At 38.5% G+C, this 21,887-nt stretch overlaps 1 protein-coding gene across 2 annotated transcripts; it reads right to left on the bottom strand.

Moving 5' to 3' along the window:
• Positions 1-513: 513 nt before the first annotated feature.
• Positions 514-21,117, bottom strand: COPB1 (coat protein complex I subunit beta 1). 2 transcript variants are annotated; one of them, XM_075094727.1, is made up of 22 exons: positions 20,963-21,117; positions 17,129-17,280; positions 16,182-16,411; positions 15,244-15,413; positions 14,486-14,600; positions 13,803-13,895; positions 13,120-13,257; positions 12,111-12,230; positions 11,568-11,675; positions 11,331-11,477; positions 10,773-10,918; positions 9,669-9,765; positions 8,954-9,114; positions 8,182-8,302; positions 7,600-7,827; positions 7,246-7,425; positions 6,384-6,528; positions 4,810-4,929; positions 4,279-4,424; positions 3,063-3,152; positions 2,148-2,303; positions 514-847 (listed from the first exon to the last, which is right to left on the bottom strand). In XM_075094727.1, the coding sequence occupies exons 2-22, from the start codon at positions 17,217-17,219 to the stop codon at positions 788-790; spliced, it is 2,862 nt and encodes a 953-aa protein (XP_074950828.1). In that variant the 5' UTR covers positions 17,220-17,280; positions 20,963-21,117; the 3' UTR covers positions 514-787. The 2 variants fall into 2 exon arrangements, with proteins under 2 accessions (XP_074950828.1, XP_074950829.1); XM_075094728.1 differs by lacking the exon at positions 20,963-21,117 and adding an exon at positions 20,540-20,856.
• Positions 21,118-21,887: the final 770 nt, after the last annotated feature.

Below are 21,887 nucleotides of genomic sequence, written 5' to 3'. Positions count from 1 at the left end.
AGATCATAATCAGTCTGAATCCTTCCTTCCTGAGCTTAGAGATGTGGCTAATGGCTGCATTCACTGAAAATACTGCTTACACTGCTACAGTTTTAATATTGCACTTGGCTGTCTTTTCTGTAGTAACTAAAAAATAAGAACACCACGAACAATGTTATGTTACTCATGGTAACGCTATTAGGAAAGCATTTCAGAAACAAAGTTTAAGGTTCTACTCCTTGCTGGAAAGAGCTGAATTTTGACAATCTCTTTTCTGATATTACAAGCTTGGCTGTGTCAAGTGATGATATTACTAAGCTAACCATTTAGAACATACAGCCTCTGATTTAGTTGGCAAATATATATATATTCTCCTAGGTATACCAGAGTATTTTAAGAGTCATGATCACACATTAACACAATTCAGGCCTAGTCACTATTGTAAACACACTCCCACTTAAGAGTATCATAATATCCCTACCAGATATTCAATACTGATCAAATAACAGAGCTTATAATTTACAGACACAGCAGTACTGGCATAATCTGTTTATTGTACTGTGAACATCAGTATATATTAGAGACAAAGAAAACATGACTTCCAGGACAAAGAAAAAAAGCCTGGAGATTTAAAATTTTGCTCAGTATCAATCATGGAGAACCTATAAATTCTCTGCTGGAATGCTTTCAGCTCAAAAGCTTGGCTTCTACAATTACAGAACAGTGAAGAGTATAAGATGTTCTGGATCCCAAAAGCCACATACCTAAGGTTAAATTGTAAAAGACCTGAAAAGACATTAGGTAAAATTTATAAACTTGTTTTCTTCTGAGAGAGATTGATCTTATCTCCAAGACTCAGGGCCATTCCCTGTAAAGAAAAGAAGAGAGACATTCATGACACAGATACCTCAAAATAACTTTATCTATGTTAAAATGGAAGTTCTATATACAGAAACCTATGAAGTTAGTGGCATGGAAATTAAAGTATTTCTAACTGTTCATTTATTTATATTCATTATAGCGCACACCTTCTTAACACTAGATAAAGGCTACATCTACATATATTATTGAAATAAGGAAACAAATTTGAGCTAGCAACTGCTAAATCTGTTACCAATACAAAAGGCAGAAAAGTAAAAAAATCCTTTGACCTCCCACCAGTTGAAAGTATGCTGCCACTGAAGAATTACAACTGTCAGTCCAGTTACTGAAATTCAGCTGTTGAAAGTCCAAGTGCTGATACTAGCACTCAGTGCACTAAAGCTATAGAAAATAATTTAATCAAACAACTATATTAATATTGCACAGAAACTGAAGAAATCTCAAAAGAAACTGCACAAATAAATCCACCTAATCAACAACAGAATTATCTCAAGATGAAGCTAAGCTGGCATATACAATTAAATGCAGTCTTAGGTAAAAACCTGCCACTGTAAACATATCAGAAACCTTAAAATAAACCACTCTGAAATCTTTACAATGACTTCTCATAAACTAAATGGTTTTATGTGACAAATGTGAAATTCGCACGCAGCCCTTTAATGTACGACGTTTAAAAATGCTTCTATTGGTATACTAGCTGTTTTGTTACTATACAGTTCCAAATTTTGTACTTTTTTTTTAGTCAGGTGGTAAAAGTTCTAAAAGCCAAAGCAAATTCATAGAGGTACCTTTAGAAAATAACTCTACTGAAAGACTTTGGGTTTTGTTTAGCTGTTTTTAAAAAGAACCAGCAAACAGCAATTATATGCATAAGATTTCCTTGTTATATGAAATTAAAAGACATCATGGAACCTCAGGGAGCATTTGCTCCTTATTTAAACGAGCAAATCAAGTGTACTACCCTAATTGCAGTACTATGGATAAAATAAGAAAAAACTTGGCCCAAAGGTCTATTTTATGATAATGCTCTAGGAGAGAAGATGTACAATGTGGTTTTAGGGTATGCTTACGCCTAACTAAAAAGGCATTCTTTCCTCACAAAACGTGTATTAGATAGGTTTTTTTAAACTAAGGCTGAAGTTTCTATAGTCATCTTCCCTAAAACTTTTCCCATTTACCTAATACTAGAAACTAACAAACATCCAAGAATTTGCAAGTTTTTTATAGAGTGCTCAGTACATTTTCTTAAAAATGTCAAACAGTGCCCTGAATGGAAGCCATGTTACCTGACTCTTTGCACGGATTCGTATGTGGCCAGTGACAGGTGCCTCTGGTCCAAGATGAATTGGCTTTTCAATGCTGACATTTGCAAGTGCATCTTCTCCAAATATGGAACGTGCATAAAGATTGGCTGCCATAAAGCCACAGTAACCAGAAAGTGCCTAAAAAAATCATATTTGAGCTCTTTAGAAAGGCAAACATCCTTTAAATACATTTTGATTCATCCTATGCGTAACTAGGCAGATATCAGTATTTAAACTTCTTTCTCTGCATACAACATCTTTTAAAATGAGAATCACGCAGTGGGAAACAGTGGTGGCCTTTTCCTAAAATTAATATTGAAAGATATGCAATCTACAATACTCATCAAAACAAGGTAGGATGGCATTTTATGATCTGATTTAAAGAACATCAAAATGATAAAGAAGCTAAATTGTAGCAATAGCTGCTATACCTATTTTGGCTACTATACGCATATTAGCTAATAACTATTATATATATGTTATATCTTAAAAACAAATAGCTATTGTATATATTTATTTTTTGCTTTACAACAAAAAGGCTGAATTGGCAAAAGGTAAACTTTGACAGAGAAGGAAAGAACTTGGAGCTACCAAAAAAACCAACCTATATAAAAACATGGTTCCATCAAATCTATACTGTATCTTAGCTACTACAAATGAAAACAGACATTCTGATTTTCTAGCTGGGCAAGAAATAGCTGAAGTGATTAAGTGACACAGAATTTTGATAACATTAACTTGCTTTTACTGATTTCAGAGCACTCATTTAAAAACTTTGATGTACTATTTCATATTGTAAATAAGCATCTTGAATAATATTTATAAAAATACTAAACAAATTAAACAAAGCATGCACACTAAAAAGGGTGTCTAAAAGTCTTCAAGCAAATAGCTTACCTTCTCTGGAGTCAGGCATTTCATATTGGTTGACTTCAGTATGTGCTGTAAGTATTCATTTAGATCAATGATATTAGTATTCACTGTAACCTTCAAGAAGGAAAAAAAGGGCAATTACGTTAATTAGCATCTCAGTAATTTCTGAAACCATCTCTTCTTCAGGGTTCTACACATGTAGACCCTCCACAGCAAACAGTATACTTCTTGTCTGAACATAGTTTACACATTGCCAGCACAAGAAAAAGTGGTATCTAGTCCAAAAGCTTGCTTTCAACCGATGATAAAAATTACTTTCATATTGCCCTTCCAGCAGCAAAGCTCTCTGGGCTCTGCTGGCTTCCTCACATTGACTACTGTGTGTCTTGTTTAAACTGCTTTTAAACACATCTTATATGAGTAGTTTACAAATTGCTAAGGCTGCACATATTATGGATTGAAATTTATTGTTCACAAGTTCCCTTTGAGGGAACTTAAATCCATGCAGCAAACAAGGCTACAGTTTGCGTAACCCATTCTATCTTAATGTTTCTAGTCTATTCTTAAATTATGTTGCTCTGTTGTGTGAGATTATCTCCCTTAAGCCCTTTTTTAACAGGTCTGTAACTAACAGTTTGGGCACCTTTTAACATTAAGTGTACCTACCATTTTGTTGGTCTTATGTAGCACTGATAACCACTCTGTATGCTACAGATGTATTGCAAAGTAATAAACTGAAAGATGTCCCTTTCCACGGCAGGGGCTTTGGACTAAATCATCTTTAAAAGGTCTCTTACAACACAAAACATTCTATGATTAAAAAAAAAAAACACCACCACAACAAAAATAACCAACGTAGTTCAGAACTGGAGAGGCTAAGCAGTCTCTGGAGAGGCCAATTCTGCAGTCTCAGCATAAACTTATATTTGTTGCAATCTCACCTTTGAGCTGAAATACACAGCAATCACCAGGCAATTTGGACACCTTCCCTACAGGAGGTAAGGCTCGATGCACACAACTCTTTTGTAAGGAAAAACTAGATAGTGCATCACTAAGCTTGTGAAACAGATAAGATAACAATAAAAGAATGAGTTACTTGAGGCCAACATCCAATATGGATGTTGAATGAGGTTTATATCACAAGAGATAATGTTGATGTAATGAGCTGATGTAGAACCAAGAAACAGAATTATACCTCATCAACAAAAACCCCAAATAACACACAAAGAATAAAACTTACTTTGTTTTCCCACTCAAATTCTGCCCACATCTGTCTGAACTCCGCATCCGTACAAGAAGCAGGCTGAATGTAATCCATGATGTCAATGTGAATATCACTGAGAACGACACAGTTTCTGTCGCTGGCTGCTCCAGAGACATCATACACTGCAATATAGAACACAAACCACCCTTAATGTTTAAAAAAGTGAATTTGCAGTGAATAAGAGTGCTCAGTTACCACCTGCCAGTTAACAACGGTTAACGCTCAATCTCATTGCTGACCTCTGTCCTCTTCAAGTGCTTTACCCAGTTGCCACAGAACTTTGAGTTATCTGTATTGGTCTTTCAGGCAAAGCTGCCTAGCTCATTTCAAATTCATAGATATGCTATTAAGTGATATAAACTTTTTAAAAAAAATCACAAAATATTAATATGTTGTAGACTAACTTCCTCTTCCAGTATGAAGTGTTTTAATTATTTTTAAGCTCATTAAGTGGTTAAGAAATGCTACACATTAATGTTAATTTTGCACATTGAATTGTTTACTTACCAATATTACCAAAAATTATTCCATTTTCTGTTGAAGCGACTTTGACATTAGCTTTAATGTTTGCAAAATCATGTGGAGCAAGTGTCAGAGGAGATGGTTTTTCCACAAGTTTCAAGTCACCTGTGTAAGAAATTGGGAGGTAGGGATCAGGCAACATTACCAGTACACAAGGAGTTTAGGTGTTGGCACAAAATTTTTTATTTTTTCTTGTAATTCAATTCTAATGTCTACAGAGTTGCACTAAACACTACCATAAATATATTAGTTGATTTGGATTTTTTTTTTTTTACAGTTTGCTACCTGCGAAACAAAATAATTTACATTACATTAAAAATTTTGTTTAAAATATTAGTGTATTCACCCAAAATCCAATGAAAACAAATTTAAATACTAACTTAAACGGGCTTTAGATTGAGTCTAGTATTAAATTTTTAACAGTCAGGAAATGGTTAACTCTACTTTGTGTTTTAATCACTGACAACATAATATCTAATCCTACAGTCAAGTGTCTCAAAACCAAAGTTCAACAGCCGGTATTACATGCACTTAGCTATTCATAAACAGGTCAAAGTATCACCTTGATTTTGAACGTAATTGCTCCCAGGAAACAGTAAGAGATGTATTTTTCCTAATCCGTTAGCAAGCTATCGTAAAAGACTCCTTAGTTCTATCAAACTGTGCAATTTGAGAACACAGCATGAACAGCATCAGCTCTACACACGAGTGATGCATCAAGTCAGTTTTTTGCAGTATATTTGAAGATACCAGCTGGGAAATACAGAATTCCACTTTACTGAGCTGATAAATAGAAAATTACAACCCATTAAGAAGTATATTCATTTTAGATATCTCCATCATTAGGCTGATCAAATGATTTACCAAAGATTAGGAGGAAGGCTATGCCACTCCAGTCATACTTACATCAATTAAAAGTATATAACGTGTTCTCCTAGTATGTCATGAACATATTTCAACTCCTGACTGCCAAAACAGAAGATAACTAGTAGGAAATTGGTTGCTCTTCTTGGATTATCTGCACCAGTCCCTCCCCTAAAACAAGTTAATGAAGCCTCAGTGCTGTTCAAGCAAGCCTCTGGTACAGCTGAGTAAACGCAGTATTTAAGTACTTCAGGGTGAGTGCAAGAACCACCGAGGGCAGATTGCTTTCTGTTGCCTGACATTTGCTCCATACCAATTTGGATTTTGTCCTCTTGCTCTATGGTAACAGCACAATGGGGAATAAGTATATCTAAAAACCTGTCCATATTTAAAAAAAAGGGAGAAGGGGAAATGGAATATGTTCTTTCTTGTGAAAAAAGCATGAAAAAGTTCCATATCTGACTATGGTTTACATCATCAGATAGTATTGTCAGTGCCAATAGATACAAGTCTTCCACCTTTTGGAATAAAACTATATTTTTAAAGGCATTCAGAAACATCTTTTCAAAACAGCAACTAGGTGGCCTAAATCTGTAAGTATTTAGAAGCGTTTCAGAAACCCCTTACAACTAGGTGCCAATGCCAGTACCTCACTGCTGCCCAACGGTTGCTTTGTTTCCACCAGTTCTCCTTACCTAGTGTAGCTAGCTCTAGTGTGCAGTTCTGCAGAGTATCACTGGTCTGGTTGACCACGAGCACGTCCAGCACAATGTCATACTGATTGACATGGACATATGCTTCTGCATAGACGGGGTCCGAGAAACCTGTCAGTTGAGTAACCTGTGAGAGAAAAGAGTTTAAGGTATTTTTTCGTCTCATAAACCAGTTTACAACATGGAATCATGTCAGACAATGACAAAAAATAAAAACAAAGTTCAATTAAATCCGCTACTCTAAAATGAGCCTCCAAATCAAGCAGGTGTGCAAAGAGCTTTTAATTTCATAGAACTAACTTACCGGTAAGAAAAAAGGGAAAAGAAAAGAAATAAAAAAGGAAAAAACACTGCCAACAATCACCACAAGTTTCATCCAGAAAACAGTATTTCAGGAAGTTGTGAGAAGAGATTTCTTCTCGTTGAACCTTCTCTGCAGGTCCTGCTAACCAGCAACAAAGAAATGTATGACGAATGAAACAAGGATGCGCTGCATACAGCAGCCAAAGGAAGGGGTTCTTAATCACTTGTGACATCCCTGCTCTCCCCGCTGTGAACCTGACTATACTCTTCAGACGGGCAAACAATCTTAATTTCTTCTCCACATCCCACCAGCTCAGCACTCTCCAAAACTCTCCCTTATACTTCCCCTCCCATGTGAAGAAGGTAACAACTTTAAGCACAAGGGCTTTTTTCTTTCTCCTGATCCTAACCAGAAAATACCGAGTCTTTCCAATCAACCAGCATAGCCTGGTTCATCAGTTCCAACCTGCAATTCCCAAAGCTGACCCAGTGCATAAGCAGCACAAAGTGCACATAATTAAAACATTGACTTTCACTTTACTTTATTAAGTTTGGATGCAAGAGGATCAGCAGCCTCTTTCCTCTGTGTGTTTCCCATTGCTGCAAGAAGGCTAAGCTGGAACTGGTCTTCTTTTGAGCTCATTTCATTTTTAGCAGTAAGCTGCATGAAGGAAATGGGATCGTCTGGCTGAACCGTCACATTCCTCTTCTCAGATTCTTTCTGCAGGAAAAGAAAGAGTCAAGAATTCACAACGGACTCCATTCCTTAGCGCAAAGACACAAATAATGGCTACCTTACACGCAGTCAAATGGTGACATTTCTGGGGACCTGCTTGGATGTGAACATCTGTAAAAAATCCCCAGTGTTTATGGTTACACACTTATAGTAGCTCACCTTCTGGGAAAGTTTCTCCTCTTCTAGCTTGGCTGACAGCATATGAGAGAGGGACTGCCTGCATTCTTTGTTGAAAATATCATTCATGAGAGGAGAACATTCTGACAAAACTTTCAGACACAGTGAAATACGATCCACATCATCATCTGTAATTGGTTTCTTAGGAAGAGAGGACTTTCCCAAATGAAGAATAGTGGCCATCAGCAGCATAGCTTCTGCAATAAAGGACTGAGATGGACAAAGGAAAGAGAATAGGAGGAGGTTATTGCGTATTACATAGCTTTACAGAAGTGTTTATTTCTGACTTATTTACAAAAACGTGCACATTAATCAAATCATACAATCTCTGAACTTATTTTTTCTAGTACTTGTTACCTAGAAACCAAGCAGTATGATTTAGACTACCTGGATAGAATGGCTGGGAAGCGGTTGGCCCTGTTTGTGACCCAAATAATCATTATTATCCAATTATGTAACTGTCACTTCACTTTGGACTTAACCCATTTTGCATCTGTTTAAAACAAAAAAGGCAACAACCAGCTCTTCTTTGCAACTACAGTGAAAACACAATGGATGACTTACATTCTGTTTCTTCTTTTCCTGAACTAGTGACACATATCGTAAAGCAATCTTAGTTAAAGTTGTAGCAAGGGAAGCTGCAACAAAGAAATCACCATCAAGTAGGAATCCTCGTAATGGAGGTCTGCAAAGACAAATGATAATCAGAAAACTAGTTTTGGATGACACTCGTTAGACAACTACTCTTCATACCTTAACATCCATACTGCACCAACAAAACAAGCTGGTTTTTTTCCTCTAGAATTTTCCAGATATAGACACATTCACAAGCCACACAGCCATTTCCATGCAGAACAGGGAGTGAAAAGTGTGATGTATAATAATTTCATTGTAGCTCTGATATGATAATAACTAGTCAAGATGAAGCAGCCCACCTGCAGTAATTAAGGAAATATGGCAATTGTTCTGGTTTACTTCATTGGTAGCTATAGCAGGTATTAAATAGTGCAAGGTGATACTAAGAAAATAAATGTTTTAATCTAACGGCAACATCTCTATCCAATTCAAATTGTGAGGGGACTTTATGTAAAAATTATAAAGAATCAGCTAGAATTTGGGATACCATAATTAATAATGTCCTTTCTGATAAGGATTAAGTTAGCTTTGATTACAAATCCTAAGCAATTAGGCAATTTCCTACCAGATATCACCTACTTGGCATAATACCTTAAAACAGGAAATTACCTGAACCACTAAACTCTGCGTGAGAGACAACACAACTTAAAAAAAAAAAATTAACCAAGTCACTCCTGGCCTAGAATTAAATCTTAAATACCTGTCTTCTTCCTTTTTGGCAGGTCGGGAACTACTGAGAGCACTCTGTGTTGCATAAGTGCCCATCTCTGTCACCAATTTTTGGGCCGGACCCACAGGTACCTCTTCTTCAGGTTTTAGCTCACCAGCTTCTTTCTTGATTTCAGATTCTACTATTGGGATCTAGAAACAAAGCGGAAACACCTGTCACAATTAATATAAAAAAATATATTTTTTTCTGCAGAAGTTTTTAATAAAAATTATCTGCATTGATAAGGTTTTTATAAGTAAAAGGCCAGTTACAATGCAACAGTTTTGGAAGAATTTGAGGAGATAGGCAGATGTTGAAATATATACAGAAGCCTCCTCTACCCATGCATAAAGCTCGCATTGCACAGATTGTCTTAGATCCCCCTCAGAACAATCCAGACTTAAAACACTCGTCCTTTGTTAGAGGGTATAATTATATCACATTTTAAAGCTGCCATAATTTTCTGAAATAAGGAATTTCTCATCTCGCCTCTTAACAGATATAATTTCTTCTCAGTATATGCTAGCTTCAGGTATGCTACTTAATAATAAAATTAAAAAAAAAAAAATGAATGCCGTTACATACCACAAGTGCTCCAAACCCTGTTGCACCTTACCTGATTTTATAACATTACCTTTTTCTTAGAAAACACACTGCATAATAGTAAGTAAAACCACGAAGAGCTAGCCTAACGAAATAAACGCACCTCTCCAAGTGATCTGCGGACTTCTGTCATTACACTTTGTATGTCTTCCTTTGTGCTGCAATATTCTCCAAGGATCCATAAAGCTCCTCGATAAATCCTAAGACAAGAACAGTAACTTAAGTCATGCTTTCACAATAAACTAGCATCAAGAGAATTGATTTAAGGTCAGGTGGCAAAGGCCAGCCTTGACAAATTCAAGATGACATGACTGACAGAAAGCGAGTTTGATCAAGAACAATCATCCTGTCAGCGTTAGTAAACTAATGAACAAGTATATAAAATGAGATATATTCTTTGATACAAATTTGTTCCCCTGTATTAATCCTGATATTCACAAAATTAAATTCCATTATGATCATAATGAAATAACTCTGCTGTACGCGAATAATGTCAGCTGTAATTTCTCCAGTTAACTGAGACAAACTAACCTTTCATTTTCTCCAGCATGAAGGAAAAACAAGAACATGAATGAAGATTAGGGAAAAAATAGCAAAGCTTCAGAGATTCTTTTTCCCCACTTGATGAGATGACAATAAAGATAGGATTTAGAATTTCTCGTGTATTGAAAGAATGGCAGGAGTGGTGTCTTGATACACACAAGTTCTCCTACGACTTAACTTTTGCGGATCCATCAGGGAACCCAGTTTTCAGAGCTCTCAAAGATAATAAAGCAGATTTGCAGATTGTAAAGCCCAGTCTATGTTTTCTAATAAATGTACAGTAAGCATTTCCAGTTGCCTACAAGCGCAAATTCCTGCTGCAATAATCCCTTAGTAGCTCTGTTTTAACAAATATATCACTTTAGAGTTGGCCTTCATCAACAATGCTACCCTCTAGCAACTGGAAATACAATCATCAATTCCATCATAAAGAAGGAATTTGAATTTATTCATTCATTGCAACAAGCACCCAATATATCTGTTGTACAAGTAGGCAAGAGGGAAGCTGTACCTTGAAATCATCTACCCCTGAAATACCTCAACTTCAGTTATTCTTTTGCATGGGTTGCGAGGATTTTGGTACATATTTAATGACAATACACATTCAACGCAAGTGAGCCACAGGGTGCTCCAATGTCTGTTTGATATCATAGTTTGGACTCACTTGACAGATTTAATAGCGTGAAAGACCTCAAGCATCTTCTCAACAATAAGAGGTCTGAGGTTATCAAATCGCTGGATCGCTTCCCGTACAAACTCCAAGACATCAGCAGCAGCCGCTTCATTGTTATCACTAAGGAACTCCATCAGCTAGCACAAAAGAGTGAACGTGAGCACAAACAGCAGCACAGCTAAATTTGTACAACAGTATTTTCCTTCTACATTCAGAAAAATAAAACATGTATCTCGTCTTAAACAAAGCTGAACTCAAACAACCTTAAGTACATTCCAAACAATTACCAATTATCATAATCCTAAAATTGTCCTTCTAATGATACAGATTATCGCACTTTTAAGTAAAGGTACTCTTCAGCTCATGGTCTTCAAAAAACATTTAAAAGACAAATAACTACAGCATAAGAGTCCTGTATTGCTTTAGGGATTAAAAATAGTACTGCTTTGTGTGAGGCCACTATTAGAAACAGCTCAGCTTCAGTTATTCTCCAGGTTTTGGGTATAGCTAGAACATATTTAATGACAATATAATTAAACATTTGCATACCACTGGAATAACATTTGCAGCCATATCTGGAAACCGAACACTGCAGGAATGCAATGTACGAACAAGCAGCTGTCTATACTTGTCTGTATCTTCATGCTCTGTCACATTATTAGTTTTAATCACTTCCTTCTTCAGAACAATCACAAGCTGCAGAAAAGATCAAATAAAAATGAAGTCCCATATTTTTCCAAAGAATAAAAAACAGTGTAATGAAACAAAAGTAATATATATTTTTACCTCCTCCACATTTCTTGAAGAGACAAGCTCCAGAGACAGTTGAAGGGTTTTTTTGCGCACTTCTAGATCTGGGGTACTCAACACTCTGAGGATGTCCATAACTAGATCCTGAAACAGTAACAAAATTATAACTACTTTCCTGCTTTAAATTACTTCCTTTTCATACAACTCTAATTTTCAGTCCTCAATGATTTTCGAAGACTTTCTGGATAAATAATATATAATCTACTGACAATCAAGCAGACATCCCAGGTATTAGAAGCTTCGCAGTGTTAATTTCATACATTCTACACATACATAAAAGTCTACCATGCAAGCTACATCATTACGTCTTACAATCAAGACAGCATTTGCCGTTGTTAATTCTTATGCAGACAATAAAAGAAGCAAGTCAGAAACATAAAAGCCCATCCAATATGTTTTTATAAACATCAACAGATAAGCTTCAGAAGTACATTTTTCCATATGTCTCAACACCCAGAAGTTTCTTTTAGGAAAGAAAAGCCTTCAATAAGCTTGCAGGAAAAGAGGCAGCTCGCATACCTGTAACACTCGTTCGTGGGAGGGATGCTCCTTTAATTCAATCAACCGATCCAAAACAATCAGTTTCACATTATTATCACTTTCTTTAATAATTAAATCTATGTAGCATTGGGCAGCTGCCTAAAATTAAAGGGATCAAAAGTATTTTTTAAATAATGAAGAGGAGAAACCAGCAGTTCCACCACCACATGACTAAAATTACACAGGAAGGCTCACAATGGCATCAGCTTACAATACACGACTTAATATCAAATTGGAAGAAAGTCACAAAGAGATAATTTTCCTGGCATGCCTTGGGTCAGCTCTTACGTATATAACGGAGAATAAAACAGTTGCCAGCATTAGCCTATTTAGATACGGTTTTAACAGCTTCTACGTACAATATTCCTACTCAACAAACACGACTATGCTAAAGCAAGAATAAGGGAATTAATACTCCTCCTGATCTTTTAAAACTAGTATTTACAGTGCTTTTACTCTAAATCTAGACTTGCATATTCTATTTATGAAGTTCCCATACAAATTCAAAATTTCTGTGTGATCTCAAATAATCAGCTGTACAAACATAAATCTAGGAACCCAAAGTCAGTCAGTAATCAATGTAAATCTTCACTGCTTTATATTTCTACCCAGGTCCGAAAAGAGTAACATTTATGAGTAACAAAAGTCATTCAACCTCTGCAAATCTTCAGCTTTAGTCTGCTTTGCTAAGTATGCCAGGAAAATTGCAGGCTAGTACCAACTATCGTACAACAGTTTGCAACAGTATTCAAGCTTGTCCCCTACCAAAGTGACGTGAAGTCCACTAGCCACAGGTCTGCAAAATACAGTCTCAGTCTTTTTTTGTGACCAATTTTAAGAGATATTTTAAGACAGCATTTCGCATGTAAAGAGTTAAATACCTCATATTGCTAAAGCCTTCACTCTTCCAAAGTATCAACGACAGCATACAGTATTCATTCCAGTGCGCTAAAAGCTACTGAAACATCTGAAAATATCACTTTTATACCTTGATTGCTGTTGGTGCACTGGAGAGTGTAACTAGAGTGCCTGCAGCTTCATACTTCACTGCAGGACTCGATGACTGCAGTAAGTTGTAGATGCAGCGAATAAACCGAGCTCTCTCTGATGGATTTGCATGACAGACCTAGTTAAGAACAATGCATGATTGGTGCATAAAGAAAAAAGAAAGTAGCAGTCGCATAGCTTGACTGCCCCATCATCTTACAACAAGGACAAAATTAAGCAAAAGGTGACAACCTCTTCTGGAGATAAGAAGTGTCATTCACTAGCTGTAAAAATCTAATTAAAAAAGCTATTAGAAAGTTATTATTGACAATTCTATACAATGCTACAAGGTCTTAAAATCTCAGACCAAAAGGAAGGGCATAGCCTCTACTAGCTTCTGTAACAGATGCCCTGCTCATGTCCATGAAGAACAGTCTGATAATATACAGTCCACATGACAGCAAATCAGGTGAGACATATTGCTCTATACCGTGCACACTGGAGCAGTTTGTTGTTTCAGGAGACAAATCTTATTCAGTTCTACTAACAAGGACATATTCCTGACATGGATGAAATGCTAGCTATAATGCGTTTGCTAGCAACATTCTATCCCTTTTAAAAAGCAGTCTAATATAATCTAACATGAACATTTCTTTTATATGTGCCACAACATTTTCCGTTTACCTTATAAATTAGTTCAACGATAACCAGCTGCAGTATGTCACCAAATGTCTGGACTTGATCAATACAGGTACTCAAATAATCCAAAGCTCGATCCTATACAAATAAAAGATGAATTATTCTAAATTATTCTGAGTTTGCTCACTCAGCTACATTTTAAATTGAAACACAATTTAAAAAGTCAAAACACAAACCAGCATATATTCAACCCTTCAACTTGAAATTTAAAACAATTTACTAAATCATTGTAAACCTGAAGAGCAAATTAATCCAAATGGCAACAAGTGAGACAAAACTAATGGTAATCAGGCACAAAAGTCTGTAGAACAAATAATCCAAAACGCTAAACAGAAATTGCCATTACTTTCTCACGCAACAACAAAAGCTATAAAACAGTAGGTAAGGTAGGTTCTCAGTCTGGTTCAGCTCATTTGACAAAACTAATTACACTTTTCAGTACCGACCTACGCCTTCACCAAATACAGCAATTCTCCGTTAAAATTAAGACAACACTAAAGACCTGCTTTAACTTTTTCAGTACCAAATATTCCACAAATGGGTTAATTCTACCATATATGGGGTTTTTATGAATATAAATAGTTTATACTACCAACAAACTGCTAGATAGTTACCTAGCACATTTTGAAGTATTTAAACCAAACAAGTTTGAGGACAAGTATCCTTACCTGATCTGCATGAATGAGCATCATAAATGCATTTCTTTTGCAGCTTGCATCTTTCTCATTCACCAAGAAATCATGGATCAATTCAGGAGCATCAGGTATAAGATGTTCAAAATTTCTTAAAAAAAAAAATCATAATTAAAACAACTACTGGTAAGTAGAACCTAAGGCTTAAGTGCATATCCTCAAGACAAGTGTTTACAAAAATTTAAAAAACATAAAGTGGTGATACATAACTTTTGCGTAGCTATTTGAAACTGTGAACAGACTCAAGGAGCTTTAAAAATTATTTGTTATCATGACAGCTAAGACATTACCCCATCACTAATTTCTGTGTAATAGTAACATTCAGCCACACTGTTCAGGTAACAACTGCAATAATGTTTTGTATATAACTGCAGTACATGAAGAACATCTTGCCTCAAAAAAATTTATATATGCATATTCCTGAAAGGATTCTTCTGTATTTATGGTTGTGGACAATGATTACCATTAATAACATTTAGATCATTAAGAAAGGCATCTGCCCATACAAATTAACCTGCAATCTAAAGACCTCAGTCATACTCAAGAACGCAACAGCAGTACATTTTGCTTTTCCAAAAAAGTCCATTAGATAGAGGAGAAAAAGCAAACAAAAAAAACCCCAAACACCACACCAGTGACTGATAAACGTTTATGAGATCTCAAAACCTATCCAGATCACTAAAGCTAGCCTTGGTCTTCTGCATCTATGACTTCAAATAGTTTCTGACATTTACCTATAAATCGTGTAAATTGCAAGAACCGCATTTCTGCGCACATAGCTGTGACGATGTTCTAGACATGCACGAATGGCTGGCATCAGAGGCTCCAAGAGTTCTGCTTCTTTCAGCTTACAAAGAAAACGGAGAGTAGAGCCTCGGATGAATTCATTTGGGTGCTGAAGATCCTAAAATCAATAAGAAACATATTTGAAATGCCAGACTCTTCAGCCTAATTATTAAGCTAAGATGAATGCATTTGCTAGTCTTCTCTCAGACTAAGCTTTCCCACGGTGCAACTTCCCAACATCCACAATGACACCTTATTGTCTTCTCAAGAAACACCTACTTAAAACACTGCTGTTCCACAATATTTAAAAACGCCTTTTTCTGTGTAGCAACACTTAGGAAGCCTGATTATTTCTTTCTGCATTGTATGTGTTTTCCCTGATTACTAGGGCTGTGAAAGCTCACCCTGCAGGCATTCCTGCACACTGGATTCTAACCTCTAGTGTAAGTTAGTTCATCTGCTTCCAACCCATTCCCAAATAAGTTGAAGGACCTTATCTTTGTGAAGGAGCATCCCAAATACACTACGAAGAAGTTATTCCAAAAATAGCGTCCTTCTATGTACCATGGCTTGTCCCAAGACACTATGAAGATGGTAATTAGGTTACCTCTCATAGCTGAGGTTCACCGACTTGGAAATGAAAAGCACTAAACTTTTGTTAAGTCATAACAGTAAAAAAAACATATAAAAATTCCTTGGTAGGAGGTCTGCTGGTTATCTACAATAACCAGAGTTGGTTATCCAGCTCTGAAGCACTGAGACAAAACAGTTAGGAAGGAAATGCTGAGCATAAGCCATTTTCAAATATATTAAATAACAGAAAATGATACACTTTCTATAAAGATCCAGTATATGAACATATGCAATCAGATAAATAATAGGCTACCTTTCTGTATGCATCACATACGAGGATCATTTCTTGCAAAAGCCTGCCATCCGGAGTGGTCTTTGGCACTATCTCCCAAAAGACAAGCAGCAGTTTTTTGATGGTATGATCTTGGAGAGGCAGAACAAAACGTATAATGGTCATCAGAAGCCCAGGTAGTTTTTCACCATTCAGAATCATAATGATTACTTTCTTCAAGGCCTCTGTCTTCAATTTGACGTCTCCTTTTTCTAGAGGAGGAAGAAATTAAATCAGGAAGGCTAACAAGTCCCAGACAGTTTAAGAGGAATATTGGTCTTCGGTGGCAGAAGATACAAACCCTCTCTGAAGGAGTGCAATACAGCATATCAACAAAATTCATGCCCTTACTGCTACTAAAAGGATACAGAGGAAGCGAGAGATATTTAGAGAATAAGCATGGAGTTTGGACCTAATTCTAGGATCAACATATTGGAATTAATAGAGTTCAACAATTTCCCGACTGTTTCAAAGCTTAAGTTTAAACAGCCTTTTATACCAGGATACTACAATGCACTCTGATGTTATAGGTACACTAAACACTGCCATTTCCACCAGCAAGATACAGCAGTGCACTGAACAAGTGACAAGACAATTTCTTGCTTATAATTTCATTACTTAAATCTGCCTGAGCCCAAACAGGTATTACTTCAAACAGAAAGACAGAGAAAGACTTCAAATTTTTGCACAGACTTAGGGGGATAAAAAGCCCAAAACCAAAACGCGTAAGATAAATATGATGAAGTTTCTCAAAACACAGCAAACAGAGTAATGTACACACTTCAAAAATCAACAGAACAAAATAAATATCAAAATGACTTGTCTTGAGTTTATAAAACATGAAAGATATTCTAGGAAGGCACAACGAGAGAATACAAGAATAACTCAGGTAGGATGGAGTATCCCTGAAATCACCGTCTGTTACTTGCCTAGGTCATTTTTTAAGCTGATTTCAGAAGGTGGTTCTGAATCCATCGGAACATTGATTAACGTGTAGCACACGTTCTCTGCAGCTGTCATGGTTCTTGGTTACAAAAGTTTTCTCAGTGGAAGAATTATTTTGACACAAATATCAGACAACCTAAAAAACAAGCAAACAAAGCCATCCCAAAGTTAATGGATTTTATTAGCAAGCAACATAAAAATGTTTCCTAAACTGACTTAATGATTTGAAGGGATTGCTGGGTTTCTTGAGAAGCTACATTCAAAAGCCTTCTCAATTTTCTGTTACACTAAAATATGCCTGTTAGTACCAAAATTGAAGAGCAGGAAATTTCCAAAAGACACACACCACCAACAACAAGTAAACAAAAGAAACCTTTCCAATACTCAGGCACAGTCAGAGATAACAGAAATGTACAGGCACCTGACAGCAGCTGAACGGAAGCAGCAGCTTTTCCCTCATCTACTCACCCCCCCAATCTTGGCTATATACTCCCACTACCTTCCCTGCAGTCCTGTGCTCCTCCAGGTGAACTGCCCCAGGCTGCAAAATCAGCTGGAAAACATCACAGAAAAACAAAAGGGAAAAGTTTTAGACTTGTTTAACAAGTTGAATCAGCTTATGAAGGAAGCTTTGAAGATGAGCACGAGATCCAACAGAGCAGAAACCAAGGATGGGAGAAAAGACAACATGGTGGAGAGGGAAGCAGGACTGCCCTTTTACTTGCCAAGGATCCTCAGACCAGCTCAACTCTACTGTCTAACTGCTCCGCCAGACACTGATGCAGAAATGAAGTATTTTTATAGTAAAAAGTACAAGAAAGTTACAGATCTATCAAAGATGCTGTGTGGCTGACAGTTCAGATAACAACCCGCATTCTCATGTTTGTTTCTTCCTTATATAATAGACATTTAGGATCAAATAAAACTTTTTATTCCTTTTCTTAAGTAATGTAAAAACTTAAGCTTTTTTACTGCTCAGTTGACACTATGATACCATACTGACGAGCACAGTAAAGAAAATTGTCACTTTTTATTACATGAGCAATTTTGTATTTTCTACAGAAAATGCATCAAAAACATTTCAGCAAAATTACCTTCTCTGTGCTTCTATTGCTATTAATTTTCTGGACGTCTTAGACTGAGTTTAACAAATCATTAAAACAAGGAAGATGCCTTTTTACTTTAAATTACAATATTGTGCAAAAGCACAGTTGCTTTATGTATTTATTATTACTAATAATAGAACCAACAGAATTGAACAAAATTATCCCCATCAAAGGTCATGATTCACATAAAGACAAAAACAAAACTCTCCAACTCAAGGCTGTGCTTTCACTGCAGATCACTCTTCCTCTTAAGTTCATACCTCCATATCTCCAAGATATAAGGCTTTCAGTAACATGCCAATTTAAGAAGTTATTGTCCAGGGACCAGCTCCTACCCCACATGACATCTTTTATCTGTGCAGACAATCTTTGAGATGCAAACCCTGTAAACTCTCCACTCCTACCTTATTTTTGAAGGGCTAAGAAAAACAAACAAAATCCAATAGACCAACAAACACCCATTCCCAGCCCGGCTCACGAATAGTTCTGAGGAAGGAGCCGGGAAGGTGGGACATGGAGTCGCAGCATTTGAATGAACGGCTGTGATCCTACACAAGCTGGTGCTGGGTCCAAGGTCTCTCTTCTCACCCAGCGGGTACCTAGAGAACCTCAGGCTGAACAGTGAGCAGGTAAGTTGTGCTGCAGCCTCTTTCTACACAAGAAAACACCACAATTCAAACAGTACCACAACTACCACAATAACAACAAAAAAGAATTTCAATACCATTTTTTTAAAAAATGCCTCTGTTATGAATTCTATATTTTTAAGGATTAGATCCTTCAAATTCATTCTTTACAAATATCTGCCTAAACAACTCCACTCACTTTCAGAAATATTACTGTTTTCTCACCTCAGCAGCAGCTTTGTGTATACTTTTCCCATAGTCTTACCCAGAACACCTGCCTCAAAGCCCTGCAACTAGCACCTTCATCTCCAATAAGTGCTCAAACAGACCATGAAGTAGATTTGTGGGAAAAGTAGATCAGGTCTCTTTACTCATACAAAGATCTCAACTGCAGAAACTCTCTCAAATATCACCACCGATCAGGTCTCTGAAGTATGAAAACATGTAGCGTATTTTAGGCTCTGAAAAGTAGCAGTGGAAAACAACTTTTCAAAAATGCAGAGCTGGGAGACTTGGCAGGGACAACCACCACCAAGCCTTCCTCGCTGTAAAGCAACAGGCCTTCAAATCACAGTTTGATCATACCGAGCATCCCACAGACACGGAAGTAGGTGCTACGCTACTCCTTCAGCAATAAAATTTCCGTGTACTTGTGTAAGAAAATTGAAAGTTACACAGTTTATACAAGACAGAGCCACTCCTGCTCTCCAGCTACATCCTTGGGAAGCCTTATGAACTTAGAAACATCGAATCACAGAATCATTTAGGTTGGAAAAGACCCTTATCAAGATCATCAAGTCCAACTGTTAACCCAACACTGCCAAGTCCACCACTAAACCATGCCGCTAAGCACCACACCTACATGTCTTTTAAATACCTCCAGGGGTGGTGACTCAACCAATTCCCTGGGCAGCCTGTCACAGTGCTTGACAACGCTTTCGGTGAAGAAATTTTTCCTAATATCCAATCTAAACCTCCCCTGGCGCAACTTGAGGCCATTTCCTCTCGTCCTATTGCTTGTTACTTGGGAGAAGAGACTGACTCCCATCTCGCTACAACCTCCTTTCAAGTAGTTCTGGAGAGCAATAAGGTCTCCCCTCAGCCTCCTCTTCTCCACACTAAACAACCCCAGTTCCCTCAGCCCCCCTCATCAGACTTGCTCTCCAGACCCTTCACCTGCTTCGCTGCCTTTGTTTGGACACGCTCCAGCACCTCGATGTCCTTCTTTTACTGAGGGACCCAACGCTGAACACAATATTCAAGGTGCGGCCTCACCAGTGCCGAGTACAGGGGCACGATCACCTCCCTGCTCCTGCTGGCCACACTGTTCCTGACACAAGCCAGGATGCCATTGGCCTTCTTGGCCACCTGGGCACACTGCTGGCTCATGTTCAGGTGGCTCTCAACCAACACCCCCAGGTCCTTCGCCGCCGCACAGCTTTCCAGCCACTCTTCCCCAAGCCTGTAGCGTTGCATGGGGTTTCTGTGACCAAACTGCAGGAGCCGACACTTGGCCTTCTTGAACGCCATACAGTTGGCCTCAGCCCATCAATCCAGCCTGTCCAGAGCCCTCTGTGGAGCCTTCCTACCCTCAACTTGGCTACCTTAGGAAACATAATTGTATTGATGTGAAACCTAGAATATATAATGTAAAAATGCTTACTTAAAAATCCCGAGTGCTTATAACCAGTTTAGGAAGGTTTTCCTCTTGATTTTCCAGATGATTTTTTGCTCAAAACGCCTGGCACATTCATCCATGATTTAAAACCCCAAAAATTCAGATGCCGCCGGTCGCCTACCCTTCCTCTCAACGAATTCAGAGCCCCACGAGTCCGGAACACCGCAGCACCCCTCCGCGAGGCCGCACCACGAAGGCACCCGAACACGCGAGGTGGTCCGAAGCCCCGGCGCCACTGGGGCGCCGCCGGGGGCTCCCCTGAGGGAACCACCCGGAAGACACCGGCGGGGCTGTGAGGCCTCGGGCCTGCGGGCCCCGCCGGACCGGCGGCACTGCCCCAGCCCCCACCGCCCCGCGCCTCCAGCCCCGGCGGCGAGGCCGCTGCTCCCCAGGCGCGAAGCCCCGTACCCGGCGAGCGCGGCGGCCCGTTCCGGTCGAGTCGGGCCCGGTGCGGAGCTCGGCCCGCCACGATCCCGCTCCAGCGATGGCTGACGTGGAGCCGCTCCCTCCCCAGGCCACATCGATCGTACGGCGGCCCTAGCGGGACACGCCTCTCGCCAGCACGGCAACGCGAAAGGGGCGGGGCCGCCGCCAGAGGTCCCGCCCCTTTCGCGTTGCCGTGCGGGCGGGGAAAAAGTGAGCGCCACGAAGGCGGGAGGAGGGGCTTCCGCCTCTGACGTCACGGCCACGTAGGAGGCAACGTCAGCGCCGCGGCGGGGCGTTTCTCCCGCACAGGCAGGACCGTGGGCTCAAGCGCCCCCGGGACCCCTTCAGCGAAAAATAGTAACAGGAAGAAAAAAAAAACAAAAACAAAAAATAGGAAAAAAGAAAAACAAATAGAAAACTAATAGGGAAAAATAATAATAGAAAAAATTAAAAGTAGTTTTGCCTGCTGAAAACAGCACCCTGCTTTATTAATAAAAGACGATTCCACTTTTTAGTCTTTTAAAGTCCATTGAGCAGGATATCAAGCCCCTACAGGCATTCACTCCCAAAACTTGTTTCTTATCCTTTTCAATGTATTGGTTAGTGAGAATAATTATACTGGAATGATCCCACACGGCAAATGAAGGAAAAAAAACCAAACCAAACAAAAAACCCAAAAACCCCAAAACCCAAACCCCAAAAAACCAATGCTGAACTCTTTTTGCTTAAAATACAGCGTCACACCCATTTTGCACGTAGGAAGCATCAACTCACTGGGCCTCCATCAGATGACCCTAACAAAGCCGCTGTTAGTCCTAAATTTTGTGGCATTCAGCCTGACTCCAAACGGATGCGAGGTGGCCCTCCGTCAGACCATCAGAGCGAGCTGAAGGGACAGAACCCTGGC

Source organism: Phalacrocorax aristotelis, chromosome 5, assembly GCF_949628215.1.
Source record: "Phalacrocorax aristotelis chromosome 5, bGulAri2.1, whole genome shotgun sequence".
NCBI lineage: Eukaryota > Metazoa > Chordata > Aves > Suliformes > Phalacrocoracidae > Phalacrocorax > Phalacrocorax aristotelis.
The sequence above is the reverse complement of the archived record's forward strand: the minus strand, read 5'-3'. Positions and strand labels throughout refer to the sequence as shown.

What these genes read in the sequence shown, in the direction of transcription:
- COPB1 (XM_075094727.1), bottom strand. Translation starts at nt 17,219, where the DNA reads ATGACAGCTGCAGAGAACGTGTGCTACACGTTAATCAATGTTCCGATG. An exon ending in CCCACGAACGAGTGTTACAG is followed by an intron (nt 11,676 to 12,110) that starts GTATGCGAGCTG and finishes TTACTGTTTCAG; the next exon opens with GATCTAGTTATGGACATCCT. An exon ending in GAATCCGTGCAAAGAGTCAG is followed by an intron (nt 848 to 2,147) that starts GTAACATGGCTT and finishes TTTTCTTTACAG; the next exon opens with GGAATGGCCCTGAGTCTTGG.